The following is a 15,334-nucleotide window of genomic DNA, read 5'->3' as shown; positions in this document are numbered from 1 at the left end:
AATTAGGTGTTCTGAGTCAGGTCAGCTAGTTTTGCTCACCTTCCCCCCTCACCCCCTCCCCTCCCCTGGCTGCTAACTGTACAGGGGCCTTATTTGTCCATGTAAGGAGTATGCTTCCCATTTATGGGGTGTTCCACTCATACCAATCTTTTAGACAGGGTGGAATCAAAAACTTTTCCTCTTATTGATTTCTCTTGCGTAACTGACTGTCTTCAGCCTCTCTCTCATCGCTTTAATGTTGCATCTCTTGTTATCTTCTGCTGCTATTTTCATGCTAACTGCTCTTCTGATCTTGCTAACTGCACGACTCTCCTCCTCCTGCAGCCTTGCTGCAGTAGACTTTCTCTCACCCCTATTTTGTCCACCTCTCTTATGCAAGAGTTAACTAGTATTCTCAATCATTCATCTATATCTCTGGTAAACTCTGGAACTCCTTTCTTACTTCTGTATCTCCTCCTTCCTGTGACTTGAACTCTTTCAAGAGGAAGGTTTCAAGACACTTATCCTTTAATTTTTGACAACTGGTTTTGACTCTGTTCAGGGACCAGCAACTCAGTGGGCCTTATTTTTTTATTTTTCATTTTTTTTTTTTTTTTTGCCAGTGCCCCTCTTACATGAAAAAAAAAAATCAAACCTTTTTGTTTCACTCTAGGTACTTTTTAATTGCTTATTTAAATTGATTTATATATGTATATGAAAATAAACAAAAAAATATATAAGACCTCCCAAAAAAGCAGTAAAATCCCCCCCACCAAAAAAAAAAAAAAAAAAAAAATGATACTCCACAAAAACAGTAGGTTGGGTTTAAAGAAAAACAAATTTTTTTTCCAACCCTGATTCATACCTTAATACTGTAACATCTTTGGTGACTTGTATGATGAAACCAGTTTTTGTCAATGTTTTTAATAGTTAGATGATGTATCTAAAATTCATCATTGGTGCCTTCATGGTAATGAGGATATGCATCACCACCACTACCAACATAGCAACATAGCCATAGCAGCCTTTTGCATTACAACCTTGGCTTTTAACTCAGTGGCAATTGCACTTTGGATAAACCTCATTAGTTACAATATTGCCATTGTGCAAAGCACCAAAACTTATTTACAAATAACCTGACATCTTCCAAATACATATGCATTTTAAAAAGCAGGACAAAGTCAGTAACTCACTTGTTTTTAAAACAAGATTGCAACATGTAGGCAAATAATAGTTGTGTATACTTGGATAGTAAAATTACTGTGCTAGAGCCTGTGGCATTGAATATAATGACACATCATGTTATCTAAGCTTGTAGCACTGCTAGACCAGGTGAAGTCCAATAAAAGTTTAGGTTCATACTTCAGAATTTGTATACCAAAAGTAATAGTATTAGTCTTCAAACTGAAAAATTGAGTGAAACAACCAAATATGTAGGGGTTATTGATGTGAAGAAAAGTGACAAATAGAAGGGTTATGTGGAAGTGTTGTCTTTCTATGCGCTTGAATACTGGCAATCTTCAGACTTCTGTATATGCCTCTAGTACTTTAGCAATGAGTGTGCTGATCAGTGAATGGTATAAATGTTATCAAACATAAATTTACATGTCTTAATTTCTATGTACAATTGGTAGGCCCAGTAGAGAACCAACTTGTATGCCTATTAATTATTGATTTAATGTCAAAGGAGGAAAAGGAATAATGTATCATTTAACTTTGCCTTTTACAGTGGTGGAGGAGATGCAAGCTGGTGGGGTTGGATACAGAGTGCAAAAGAAAAGGTAAAGGAAATTACTTAACTGTCATCACAATAGATCTTTTGTAATGTGTTTATAAATAACCTGATTAATCCAAATGATAATTCTGTCTCAGACATGTAGGACCATCATTATTTTTGTCACTTGATAGGTTAAGTTACAGTGTTATATAATATATTGATTGAACCTTCTAGTTTTCAGGTCTTCATGTTTTCATTGACACTGTAATTTATGCAACTTTTCTTTTTCAGGACAATGTTTAATGCTTGACATTATTCTTGGCTTGCTGTATCTCTTTCTTTATTTTCTTTTCCCGTTAAAGAAATGCTGAACCAGGACTGCAAAAATTATAAAAGAAATTCACTTACATTGTGTATATATATATATATATATATATATATATATATATATATATATATATATATATATATATATATAAAGAAGCAAATAGACTGGCCTGTTTAGTTTTTGGAGCCATGTCTTAGAAGTTTTAAAAATTAGAAAACACAGAATTAGGAAGAGATCCAGAATTTACATAAGGGAGGGATAAAAGAAAGAAAATACTAATTAAATTGTGCATTAGTAAGGTGGACAGAATGGAGGTGACAACATGGAGTAGCAAGTAGTCTAGTGTAGTAGGAACTGGGGGGAGGACCAGGGATGCAGTCACTTCCAGCAATGCAGGTAGGTTACCTGCATTCCTGATCGCTCTGGAGATGTACCCCACATTCTCAACCTTTTCATAATCTCTAACCCTTGAGCTTATTCTGTCAAATTGTTCTCTCCATATGACTCTTCCGATTACAGTTGTATTTTTGTGTCCTGACTCATTGCTCCAGTACCACCTCAGGACTTATCAAAATGGAGGTGTTTTTAGTACTTCAGGTCTATCAAGTGGAAGGACATTTCAGATTTTCTGTGGACACACTAGTGCTTCATTGTCATGAATCCATTTCCTTTTGCAAATTACAGATCAGTTGATTGTCTATTTTACATATTTTCACTAATCCTAATCCTTGTAAATCTTAGTTCATTGGTTCCATATGAATTTCAAATCCTTTATATTTCTGGCTGAAATCATACTAAATCTGCTTTCCAATCTGCCAAAACTCTTTTATCATTAAGAAATATTAAGAAATATGAATATTCAGTCCATCCTCATCATGATTTTTGACATTTAGCCCAAAATATTTCCAAGAATTTATCTTTCTTATCTTTGTTCTCTCTCTTTTATCCAGACAGCTCCACTGCCACCTCCTCTGTTATCTCTAAACCTGAATTCTTCTCTCATATTTTTTATGACAACTCCAAACTGTATGATTCTGGTCTTGTTCTTCCTTCATGTTTTGTTTTTTTTTCTCCCTGCTTGATTGTATTATGCCTGTTCTAGAAATTCTTTGTAATTATGTTTGATCTTTAGCTTATATATATATATATATATATATATATATATATATATATATATATATATATATATATATATATATATATATATATATATATATATATATATATATATATATATATTTTTTTTTTCTTTTATTTATTTTTTTTTCTTTAACAGGTAGTTACACAGTCTTCTGAAGTACTGGAGTTTGTGAAGAAGGACATTGATGAGTTTACTAAGGTTGTTTCAGAAGAAGCTTCTTCTATGGTTTCTTCTACAGCTACCACACTAAAGGAAAAGCTAAGAGTGAGTGTTGCAAATTTTTGTATATTTATGATTAAAGAAATAGATAACTTTAGAAAGAATGATCTGGGAAAGCTCAATAAACAAGCATCACCTTAATGCAAAAATAAAGAACAACTATAAACACAAAGCCACCATTCATGATAATTTTTCTTATATATTGTGGAGCATCAACATTTTTTTTTGTGTATATATATATATATATATATATATATATATATATATATATATATATATATATATATATATATATATATATATATATATATATATATATATATATATATATATATATATATATATATATATATATATATATATATATATATATATATATATATATATATATATATATATATATATATATATATATATATATATATATATATATATATATATATATATATATATATATATATATATATATATATATATATATATATATATATATATATATATATATATATATATATATATATACACACACAGGTAGTTGCCAACTTACGACAACATTAGGTTCTGACAGAGCTGTTGTAAGACGATCTTGTCATAACTCAAACAGTATTATTTTTAATTTATTTTTAGGTTGGAATCAAATACATAATTGGTTACAGTAAAATCCCTCTCATCCGGCATTCAAGTATCCGGCAGCTTCAAGTATCTGGCACATTTTTCCCCGAGCCTTAAAATCAATAAAAAATCAATGTGTACTCATAAAATTGATTAAAATTCCCGCGCGAGGCATACATTGTCCCCTTGCCACCAGAGCGCACTGCTTCGCGCCACCCGCGGCCCACTGCACTGTGTTTACTCAGTGACTCAGTCCCGCGTGTGCACTGTTTATTGCCTGATGCCTTCATCATGCCTAAAGTTGTAGAAAAGAGGAAGCGTGTTGTGCTTACACTTAAGCAGCTGATCAGATCAGCTGATCTTTGTTATGGTAAGATGCGTGAGTGTAGGGTGGTGATTGTGGACAAAATTTCACTTCTATTCAAGTATCTGGCAATATTCAAGTATCTGGCATGTCGGCGGTTCCGTTGATGCCGGATAAGAGGGATTTTACTGTATTACATTTGATTTATTTGCAGAACATAAAAATACAAAATACATTACAAGATTACGAATCATTTTACACTTTCAAACAAAACTAATTTTAATATCTAATTAATAGAAATTATTATCTGCTGGTGGTTGGCTGGGGATCGTCGGGGTAATCGCTGGGGGTACTGGTAGACAGAGAAGATGTTTTTTTCATAAACATGTTGAGTTTTGTCTCAATGGTTTGTTTTTTTTTCTCTTCATAAATTTCCCGGTATGAACGAAAAGCATCTAGAACCATGCGTTCAGTTCTTGAAAATCTTTCAATATTTGGATCCATTCCTTCAAAATGAGCAAAAAGTTTATTCATCTGCGATAAACCTTCTGCTAAGCCTTTAGTGGTGAACATTCTTTGTGGTTCCTCTTCCTCCTCCTTTTCTGCTGCTGCTTCCTTCCTTTCTTCTTCTGCTACTTTTTCTTCTTCCAACTCAGTCAGATCTTCATTTGTTAGTTCTTCAGATTCTTTGTCTAGCAATTCCTCGATTTCTTCCATTTCACATTCTACCGACAGATATTTAGCTAGTTTCACAATTTTGTCGTGAATCATTTCTAGTTCATTCTCATTATGAAATCCATCAAAAGTACTCACATAGCGTTTAGTGCAATTCTTCCAAACACCATTCATGCATTTCTTTGTCACAGCTTTCCATGCTGCAGCGATGTTCTTGATGCATTTAAGAAGATTGTATTTTTTCCAAAAATCTCTTAATGATAATTCTGGATCAGCATCAGTAGCAGATATAGCTTGGGCAAAGGTGATTTTAAGGTAATTTGCCTTGAATGCAGCAATGGCTCCTTGGTCCATAGGCTGGATGAGAGGAGTTGTATTTGGTGGTAAAAATACCACTTTCACGTTGGGATGGAGATCGGCTAGATGAGATGGATGTCCGGGTGCGTTATCCAAAACTAGTAAAATCTTAAATGGAATGTTGTTTTCCAAACAATATTCATGAACCTGAGAAATGAAACAGTTTAAGAACCAGTCTTCGAAAAGTGCTTCAGTCATCCAGGCTTTTTTGTTAGAATGGTAGTAGACTGGTAGTGTATGCCTATTCACATTTTTAAAAGCTTGCGGGTTTTCGGCATGATAAATTAAAAAGGGCTTCAGCTTAAAACCAGCAATGTTTCTGCCAAACAACAAAGTCAGTCTATCTCTGAAAGCCTGAAATCCAGGCATGGATTTTTCTTCTTTATGAATGTACGAGCGTTCTGGCATACGTTTCCAGAATAAGCCAGTCTCATCAACATTAAAAATGTGTTCGGGTTGATACCCTTCTTCTACAATCACTTCATCCAAAGTTTCAATTAACTTTTTTGTGCCTTCCTCATCTGCACTTGTTGCTTCCCCAGTGATTCTAACATTATGCAATTGAAATCTTTTCTTAAATCGTTTAAACCACCCTGTACTTGCTGTAAATTCTTGGCTATAATCTTCTCCAGCATGCTCCTTCAACGTCTTAAAAATACTTAAAGCTTTCGTCTGCAATGTGTGAAGGCTTAATGGGACACGTTTTTGGAGTTGACTTTCAATCCACACATTTAATAATTTTTCCATTTCGTGGATAGGTCCAGTTCGTTGTTTTGTAATCACTGTAGATCTCATTGGTGCTGAACCTTTAACAGCTTCACGAATCCTTTCTTTATCTTTCAAAATTGTCGACACGGTAGAATGTGGTAGTTGAAGATCACGTGCTATTACACTCACTCTCTTCTCCCCTTCAAGCTGCTTGATCACTTTCATTTTTCATGTCGAGATCAATGGCTTTTATTGCTTTCTTAGCAGGCTTGGTAATTGAGCATGATTTTCTTTTTGACAACATTTCTGATGAGGGTTTGAAGCAAACAATATATTATATACAGATGTACGCGACAGTAACGACACAAACACACTGAAGCTGCAGACTAGCAGATAATCTCTCAAAAGAGCGCGCTGCCAGCAGTGGGAAAAATTATCGTACGCGCGTTCAACACATCTTAGCCGAATAGCTATCATACAAAAATTAAATATTATCATATTGTCATTGTCGTAAAGTCGGTCTGTAGTAAGTCGCATATGTCGTAAGTTGGCGACTACATATATATATATATATATATATATATATATATATATATATATATATATATATATATATATATATATATATATATATATATATATATATATATATATATATATATATATATATACACACACACACACACACACACACACACACACACACACACACACACACACACACACACACACACACACTAGGATTGTGCCTAAAGCAGTTAATATGTACCACAAACATGCTGCATTAAGTAAATCCATGCTAGGTAAACCCAAAAAAATAAAGGGGTCCTATGGAGAAAATTTTAATTAGTTCCAGAGTTTCCTATACTTCAACAATTTTTCTACCTAAACCTGTCCCCAGGTACTCACAACGTAAGTAATGACTGTGTTTATGAATGTAACTTTGTGCATGCAGTAAATTACAGTTAAATAAGCTGTTAAATGGTTGTTATATGGCACAATATATAATGTTTAGAACTTCTCTGGACTCTTCTAAACCAGATCACTATTCGTAGGAACACTCAACACTTTGTATTGAAAAAAAAAACACTTTAGAAGTAACACAAAACACTTTTTACAAAAAGTGAAAAAAAGAAACACACAAAGAAAACAAAACACTTTTTTCTGAGTCTTCAGTCTTCACCCTCACTCCTAAACCCTCCAAAATCTAAGATGGAGACCACATCTTCATCTCCTTGAGCAGCCAAGATTTGTTCAAGTTCTTCCTCTTCATTGAGGGATGAGGAACTGTCTGCTACAGGTGCCTTAAAGTAAGCACTGATGAGTGCCTGCTGCCTCTTATTTTTAAGTGATTCCTGTGGCAGAATTCATGCCTTTTGAAAAAGGCTTAGATCGATCTTCTTGAGGCCTTGAATGGGGGAGCCATAACCTCCGTCCTCCTGGCCACTGCCTCATAAAACTCCTTTGCCTTGAAGGAGCACATGGCCCTGAAATGAAGCTACATATGCAGTTATCATATGTACATTAAAAAAAAAAAAGAAAAAAAATGGCACAATAGAAAAACACTTGCTCAACACTGCTTATAAACATATTTAATAGCTTATATGTACATACATATGTACATATTAATGTTACTACATATGTGCATACCTAGAGACTGCAATGCCTGCCTTCTCCTACCAACGCATGTACAGGGCAAGCAACTTGTCCACCTTCATTAACACAATGTTTCTTGCTTGTTCCACCTTTTTGGCACCTGCTCCTCTGGCCACCTTCAGGCTTTTCAATAGCTTCTGTTTGTTGCTTCTGATCGTCCTGATCATTAACTCGTTCACCTTAAACTGGGAAGTAATGTCCACAATCTTCCTTCCCTGTTCTAGGAGATCCATCACTTTCCACTTTTGCTCCAGGCTTGAAGCTCGCCTCTTTTGATGAAGGTTGTTGACTGGAAGGCTCAAACGTGGCATTGTCCTCCTAACATGGTGTGCAAGACTAAGTAAATTGTGTAAGGTTAGGCTGGCGGCATGGGTGGTGTGAATGGTGTGGGTGGTAGGGCGGGAGTGAGAGGGAACAAGGGCCAGCACGGCATGATGTCACAGTCTTGGTTGTGGCGGGCCCTTTTAATGACTACTGCTTCACGTACCACAAAAAAATGTGTTATGTATGACTTGGAATTTTTTATTTATTTTTTGTTAGACAAATTCGCATAAGGTAAATCTCTGTTGGGCATGGTTCTAGTGTGTATGTGTGTGTGCATGTGTGTGTGTGTGTGTGTGTGTATATATATATATATATATATATATATATATATATATATATATATATATATATATATATATATATATATATATATATATATATATATATACACATACATACATACATACATTACATACATTTTTTTTTTTTTTATGTAGGAAGGATACTGGCCAAGGGCAACAAAAATCTAATAAAAAAAATGCCCACTGAAATGCCAGTCCCATAAAAGGTCAAAGCAGTGGTCAAAAATTGGTGGATAAGTGTCTTGAAACCTCCCTCTTGAAGGAATTCAAGTCATAGGAAGGTGGAAATACAGAAGCAGGCAGGGAGTTCCAGAGTTTACCAGAGAAAGGGATGAATGATTGAGAATACTGGTTAACTCTTGCATTAGAGAGGTGGACAGAATAGGGGTGAGAGAAAGAAGAAAGTCTTGTGCAGCGAGGCCGCGGAAGGAGGGGAGGCATGCAGTTAGCAAGATCAGAAGAGCAGTTGGCATGAAAATAGCGGTAGAAGACAGCTAGATATGCAACATTGCGGCGGTGAGAGAGGGGCTGAAGACAGTCAGTTAGAGGAGAGGAGTTGATGAGACGAAAAGCTTTTGATTCCACCCTGTCTAGAAGAGCAGTATGAGTGGAACCCCCCCAGACATGTGAAGCATACTCCATACATGGACAGATAAGGCCCTTGTACAGAGTTAGCAGCTGTGGGGGTGAGAAAATCTGGCGGAGACGTTTCAGAACGCCTAACTTCATAGAAGCTGTTTTAGCTAGAGATGAGATGTGAAGTTTCCAGTTCAGATTATAAGTAAAGGACAGACCGAGGATGTTCAGTGTAGAAGAGGGGGACAGTTGAGTGTCATTGAAGAAGAGGGGATAGTTGTCTGGAAGTTTGTGTCGAGTTGATAGATGGAGGAATTGAGTTTTTGAGGCATTGAACAATACCAAGTTTGCTCTGCCCCAATCAGAAATTTAAGAAAGATCAGAAGTCAAACATTCTGTGGCTTCCCTGTGTGAAATGTTTACCTCCTGAAGGGTTGGACGTCTATGAAAAAGATGTGGAAAAGTGCAGGGTGGTATCATCAGCGTAGGAGTGGATAGGACGAGAAATTTGGTTTAGAAGATCATTAATGAATAATAAGAAGGGAGTGGGCGACAAGACAGAACCCTGAGGAACACCACTGTTAATAGATTTAAGAGAAGAACAGTGACCATCTACCTCAGCAGCAATAGAATGGTCAGAAAGGAAACTTGAGATGGAGTTACAGAGAGAAGGATAGAAGCTGTAGGAGGGTAGTTTGGAAATCAAAGCTTTGTGCCAGACTCTATCAAAAGCTTTTGATATGTCCAAGGCAACAGCAAAAGTTTCACCAAGATCTCTAAAAGAGGATGACCAAGACTCAGTAAGGAAAGCCAGAAGATCACCAGTAGAGCAGCCTTAACGGAACCCATTCAGATAGAAGGTTGTGAAGTGATAGATGTTTAAGAATCTTCCTGTTGAGGATAGATTCAAAAACTTTAGATAGGCAGGAAATTAAAGCAATGGGACGGTAGTTTGAGGGATTAGAACAGTCACCCTTCTTGGGAACAGGCTGAATGTAGGCAAACTTCCAGCAAGAAGGAAAGGTAGATGTTGACAGACAGAGCTGAAAGAGTTTGACTAGGCAAGGTGCAAGCAGGGAGGCACAGTTTCGGAGAACAATAGGAGGGACCCCATCAGGTCCATAAGCCTTCCGAGGGTTTAGGCCAGCGTTGTCATGAAAAGCATCATTGCGAAGAATTTTAATAGATGGCATGAAGTAGTCAGAGGGTGAAGGAGAGGGAGGAACAAGCCCAGAATCATCCAAGGTAGAGTTTTTAGCAAAGGTTTGAGCAAAGAGTTCAGCTTTAGAAATAGATGTGATAGCAGTGGTGCCATCTGGTTGAAACAGAGGAGGGAAAGAAGAAGAAGCAAAGTTATTGGAGATATTTTTGGCTAGATGCCAGAAGTCACGAGGGGAGTTAGATCTTGAAAGGTTTTGACACTTTCTGTTAATGAAAGAGTTGGCTAGTTGGAGAACAGACTTGGCATGGTTCCGGGCAGAAATATAAAGTGCATGAGATTCTGGTGATGGAAGGCTTAAGTACCTTTTGTGGGCCACCTCTCTATCATGTATAGCACAAGAACAAGCTGTGTTAAACCAAGGTTTAGAAGGTTTAGGATGAGAAAAAGAGTGAGGAATGTACGCCTCCATGCCAGACACTATCACCTCTGTTATGCGCTCAGCACACAAAGATGGGTCTCTGACACGGAAGCAGTAGTCATTCCAAGGAAAAACAGCAAAATACCTCCTCAGGTCCTCCCAACAGAGGCAAACGCCAGAGGCACCTTTGCTTAGGGGATCCTGAGGAGGGATTGGAGTGATAGGACAAGATACAGATATGAAATTGTGATCGGAGGAACCCAATGGAGAAGAAAGGGTGACAGCATAAGCAGAAGGATTAGAGGTCAGGAAAAGGTCAAGAATGTTGGGCGTATCTCCAAGACGGTCAGGAGTACGAGTAGGGTGTTGCACCAGTTGTTCTAGGTCGTGGAGGATAGCAAAGTTGAAGGCTAGTTCACCAGGATGGTCAGTGAAGGGAGAGGAAAGCCAAAGCTGGTGGTGAACATTGAAGTCTCCAAGAATGGAGATCTCTGCAAAAGGGAAGAGGGTCAGAATGTGCTCCACTTTGGAAGTTAAGTAGTCAAAGAATTTCTTATAGGCAGAGGAGTTAGGTGAGAGGTATACAGCACTGATAAATTTAGTTTGAGAGTGATTCTGTAGTCGTAGCCAGATGGTGGAAAACTCGGAAGATTCAAGAGCGTGGGCATGGGAGCATGTTAAGTCACTGCGCACATAAACGCAGCATCCAGCTTTGGATCGAAAATGAGGATAGAGAAAGTAGGTGGGAACAGAAAAGGGGCTACTGTCAGTTGCCTCAGACACCTGAGTTTCAGTGAGGAAAAGAAGATGAGGTTTAGAAGAGGAGAGGTGGTGTTCTACAGATTGAAAATTAGATCTTAGACTGCGAATGTTACAGAAGTTAATGAAGAAAAAGTTGTGGGGGGTGTCAAGACACTTAGGGTCATCGATAGAAAGGTAGTCCGACCTGGGGACATTTATGGTCCCCTCCCCAGATGGGGACTCTGAGGCTGGTGTAGGAGTCGCCATTATGATTTTAAAATTTTTGAGTGAAGGGTGTGTGTGTTATTAGGTGCTTGTAGTTTTGCGTGGAGGAAGAGAGTTGTCTTTAGAGGGCAGGCTGTGACTGCCCCCCTTGTGTTGTGAGACACAAAGGGAAACATTTAGTGAGGTCACAGCTGGGTTTAATGATAAGTTCACAGCACCCCCTGAACAGTGCTTTAGACCTCACTGGTAGTAATTATCGTTTCGTCAGGTGTCTACTGCCTCCTCCTCAGAAGAAAATATTTATAGAAACTATAGATTAGTAATAAACAGCAGCTTTCGCATTTTTTTTTGATACTTGAAATCAAGTAATTTTGTTGGAGAACCGAATTATAATAAGGCAACTGAGGCAATTTTAAGTTAAAAAATTTTGTTCCAGAACTGATCTGTTTGAAAAGGGAAGTGTTCAGTAACTGAGGTTCCACTGTATGTATATAAGTAAGTAAGGTTCTGGTCAAGGGCAATAAAAATTAGTAAAAAAAGAAAGAAAGAAAAACTTAAGATTGCCAAACCTTCAAGGAAGCAGTGAAAGCAGATCCAAAATTTCATGGAGAAGTGTCAAAGAGCCCCTCTCTTGAAAGAATGTACATCATGGACAGGAGGAAATGAAGAAGCAGGAAGTTCCAGAGCTTACCAGTTAAGGGAGTGAAAGATGTGAATACTGATTAACTCTAAGATTAGGTAGATAGAGAGAATAGGGATGAAAGTAGAAAACCTTGTGCAGTGAGTTACTGTTGGTGATCTCCAAATTACTGCTGTGCCAATTAAACTGGACATGTTTTGTCCATAAACTTGTATAACATTGTTCCTGTATATTTAAGTATGATAAAATATGTCTGTTTATTTTATGTCAGGCTTAGGTTCAAGCACTTTTTTTCACTCATCAATATTAAATTGCATTATGATATAATGAATCCAAGTGCAAGTACTTAGCTATATTACTGAACTCAAGTTCGAGTACAAGTACAGTAGGCTATGTAACATCGGACAGTTTTTATTATGTACGGCTGTAATAACGCACTGAAATTTTAATAAATATTTAATTGGAATAATGAACCAAAACTAGCATAATGAGCTCGCCACTTGTGTGAGCGCTGGAATTTTAATAAAAATTTAATCAGAATAATGAACAAAAATTGGCATAATGAACTTGCTAGTAGTGTGAGCACTGAAATTTTAATAAAAAATGTAATTAGAATAACAAACTAAAACTCACAAGACTAACTCAACAGTTGTGTGAGCTGCTGCTCACCTATCCACCACCTGTCCCTTCCTCCCTTTTTTTTTTTTCTCCTTTCCTTTTCCTTTTCTGTCATTTATTGTAGAAGAGGGGGACAATTAAGCGTCATTGAAGAAGAGTGGATACTTATCTGGAAGGTTGTGTTGAGTTGATAGATGGAGCAGTTAAGTTTATGAGGCATTGAACATTGCTCTGCCCCAATCAGAATGATATTACAGTTTGTAATATGGCTATTATTATCTCTTGGCAGCTGGATGAGGATGACAGCACTGCCAATTCAATGAAGAAAAGTGTAAGTGGCTTCTTGAACCATGTAGCAGAAGTTTTCACCCCCCCTCCAGATGATGGAGACCAGGAAGCAATTGTAATACGTAATCAACAGCCTGTTATACTGAATAGACTTCAGGTAAGGTATTGGTTGTGATTTTATGTCATCTAGCAAAATTTATTGCAATTTATCTATTATTTGTTATCTGTTATCAGTATCTGACACAGCAGCAGAAAATCCATTTATTTTCTCCTTTCATGTTCTAGTACTTTTACTCTCTTCTCACTGCTTTCTTTCATTTACTCCTCCCATCACAGAAAGTTGTACATTTTTACCCACCACAGTCACTGTACTTATGTATATTCTCTTAGTCATTTCACATTCTGCCATTTTTTCCATGTTCAAGCCATGGCAGGGTGTTGTGCTTTATCTTCTCAACCATTTCACATTTTATTTCTTCAATTTGACTTTGCCACATTCCATAGGCACCTCCTAAATAACTCATTTTAATGACTTAGATTCTGTATTTTTGTCTTTATTCTACACTCAGGTCTCTTGTGCATAATTGTTAGTACAGTTATTAAGTACATTTTTCTATACTTATATGTTTGCTGTCCTTTCTTTCATCTTATAGCCTCTTTTCTCCCTTGCACATTTCTTTTTCATATCTCATATGAGCTTCCATGCTAGCATACAGTCAAACTATCTCTTGCGGTCTCCCTTTTTTTTTTTTATATGTAGGAGGGACACTGAACAAGGGCAACAAAAATCTGTTAAGAAAAAAAAATGCCAACTGAAATGCCAGTCCCATAAAAAGGGTCCAAAGCGGTAGTCAAAGATTGAAAGATAAGTGTCTTGAAACCTCCCTCTTGAAGGAATTCAAGTCATAGGAAGGTGGAAATACAGAAGCAGGAAGGGAGTTCCAGAGTTTACCAGAGAAAGGGATGAATGATTGAGAATACTGGTTAACTCTTGCATTAGAGAGGTGGACAGAATAGGGGTGAGAGAAAGAAGAAAGTCTTGTGCAGTGAGGCCACTGGAGGAGGGGAGGCATGCAGTTAGCAAGATCAGAAGACCAGTTAGCATGAAAATAGCGGCAGAAGACAGCTAGAGATGCAACATTGTGGCGATGAGAGAGAGGCTGAAGACAGTCTGTTAGAGGAGAGGAGTTGATGAGACGAAAAGCTTTTGATTCCACCCTGTCTAGAAGAGCAGTATGAGTGGAACCCCCCCAGACATGTGAAGCATACTCCATACATGGACGGATAAGGCCCTTGTACAGAGTTAGCAGCTGGGGGAGTGAGAAAAACTGGCGGAGACGTCTCAGAACGCCTAACTTCATAGAAGCTGTTTTAGCTAGAGATGAGATGTGAAGTTTCCAGTTCAGATTATAAGTAAAGGACAGACCAAGGATGTTCAGTGTAGAAGAGGAGGACAGTTGAGTGTCATTGAAGAAGAGAGGATAGTTGTCTGGAAGCTTGTGTCGAGTTGATAGATGGAGGAATTGAGTTTTTGAGGCATTGAACAATACCAAGTTTGCTCTGCCTCAATCAGAAATTTTAGAAAGATCAAAATTCAAGCGTTCTGTGGCTTCCCTGCGTGAAATATTTACTTCCTGAAGGGTTGGATGTCTATGAAAAGACGTGGAAAAGTGCAGGGTGGTATCATCAGCGTAGGAGTGGATAGGACAAGAAGTTTGGTTTAGGAGATCATTAATGAATAATAAGAAGAGAGTGGGTGATAGGACAGAACCCTGAGGAACATCACTGTTAATAGATTTAAGAGAAGAACATTGATCGTCTACCACAGCAGCAATGGAATGGTCAGAAAGGAAACTTGAGATGAAGTTACAGAGAGAAGGATAGAAGCCGTAGGAGGGTAGTTTGGAAATCAAAGCTTTGTGCCAGACTCTATCTAAAGCTTTTGATATGTCCAAGGCAACAGCAAAAGTTTCACCAAAATCTCTAAAAGAGGATGACCAAGACTCAGTAAGGAAAGCCAGAAGATCACCAGTAGAGCAGCCTTGACGGAACCCATATTGGCGATCAGATAGAAGGTTGTGAAGTGATAGATGTTTAAGAATCTTCCTGTTGAGGATAGATTCAAAAACTTTAGATAGGCAGGAAATTAAAGCAGTGGGATGGTAGTTTGAGGGATTAGAATGGTCACCCTTTTTAGGAACAGGCTGAATGTAGGCAAACTTCCAGCAAGAAGGAAAGGTAGATGTTGACAGAAAGAGCTGAAAGAGTTTGACTAGGCAAGGTGCAAGCATGGAGGCACAGTTTCGGAGAACAATAGGAGGGACCCCATCAGGTCCATAAGCCT

General features: G+C 37.5%; 1 protein-coding gene across 5 annotated transcripts in view; it reads left to right on the top strand.

Annotated features, from left to right (window-relative positions):
* Positions 1-15,334, top strand: part of LOC135105790 (BSD domain-containing protein 1-like) — a 69,264-nt gene that overhangs the window by 10,225 nt on the left and 43,705 nt on the right. For all 5 annotated transcript variants that reach the window (XM_064014310.1, XM_064014307.1, XM_064014309.1 and 2 more), the window contains 3 exons: positions 1,709-1,760; positions 3,301-3,429; positions 12,992-13,147. In XM_064014310.1, coding sequence (XP_063870380.1) covers positions 1,709-1,760; positions 3,301-3,429; positions 12,992-13,147 — 337 coding nt within the window. The remainder of the gene's footprint in view (positions 1-1,708; positions 1,761-3,300; positions 3,430-12,991; positions 13,148-15,334) is intronic.

This window comes from Scylla paramamosain, chromosome 12 (genome assembly GCF_035594125.1).
Source record: "Scylla paramamosain isolate STU-SP2022 chromosome 12, ASM3559412v1, whole genome shotgun sequence".
NCBI classification, from domain to species: Eukaryota; Metazoa; Arthropoda; class Malacostraca; order Decapoda; family Portunidae; genus Scylla; species Scylla paramamosain.
The sequence above is the reverse complement of the archived record's forward strand: the minus strand, read 5'-3'. Positions and strand labels throughout refer to the sequence as shown.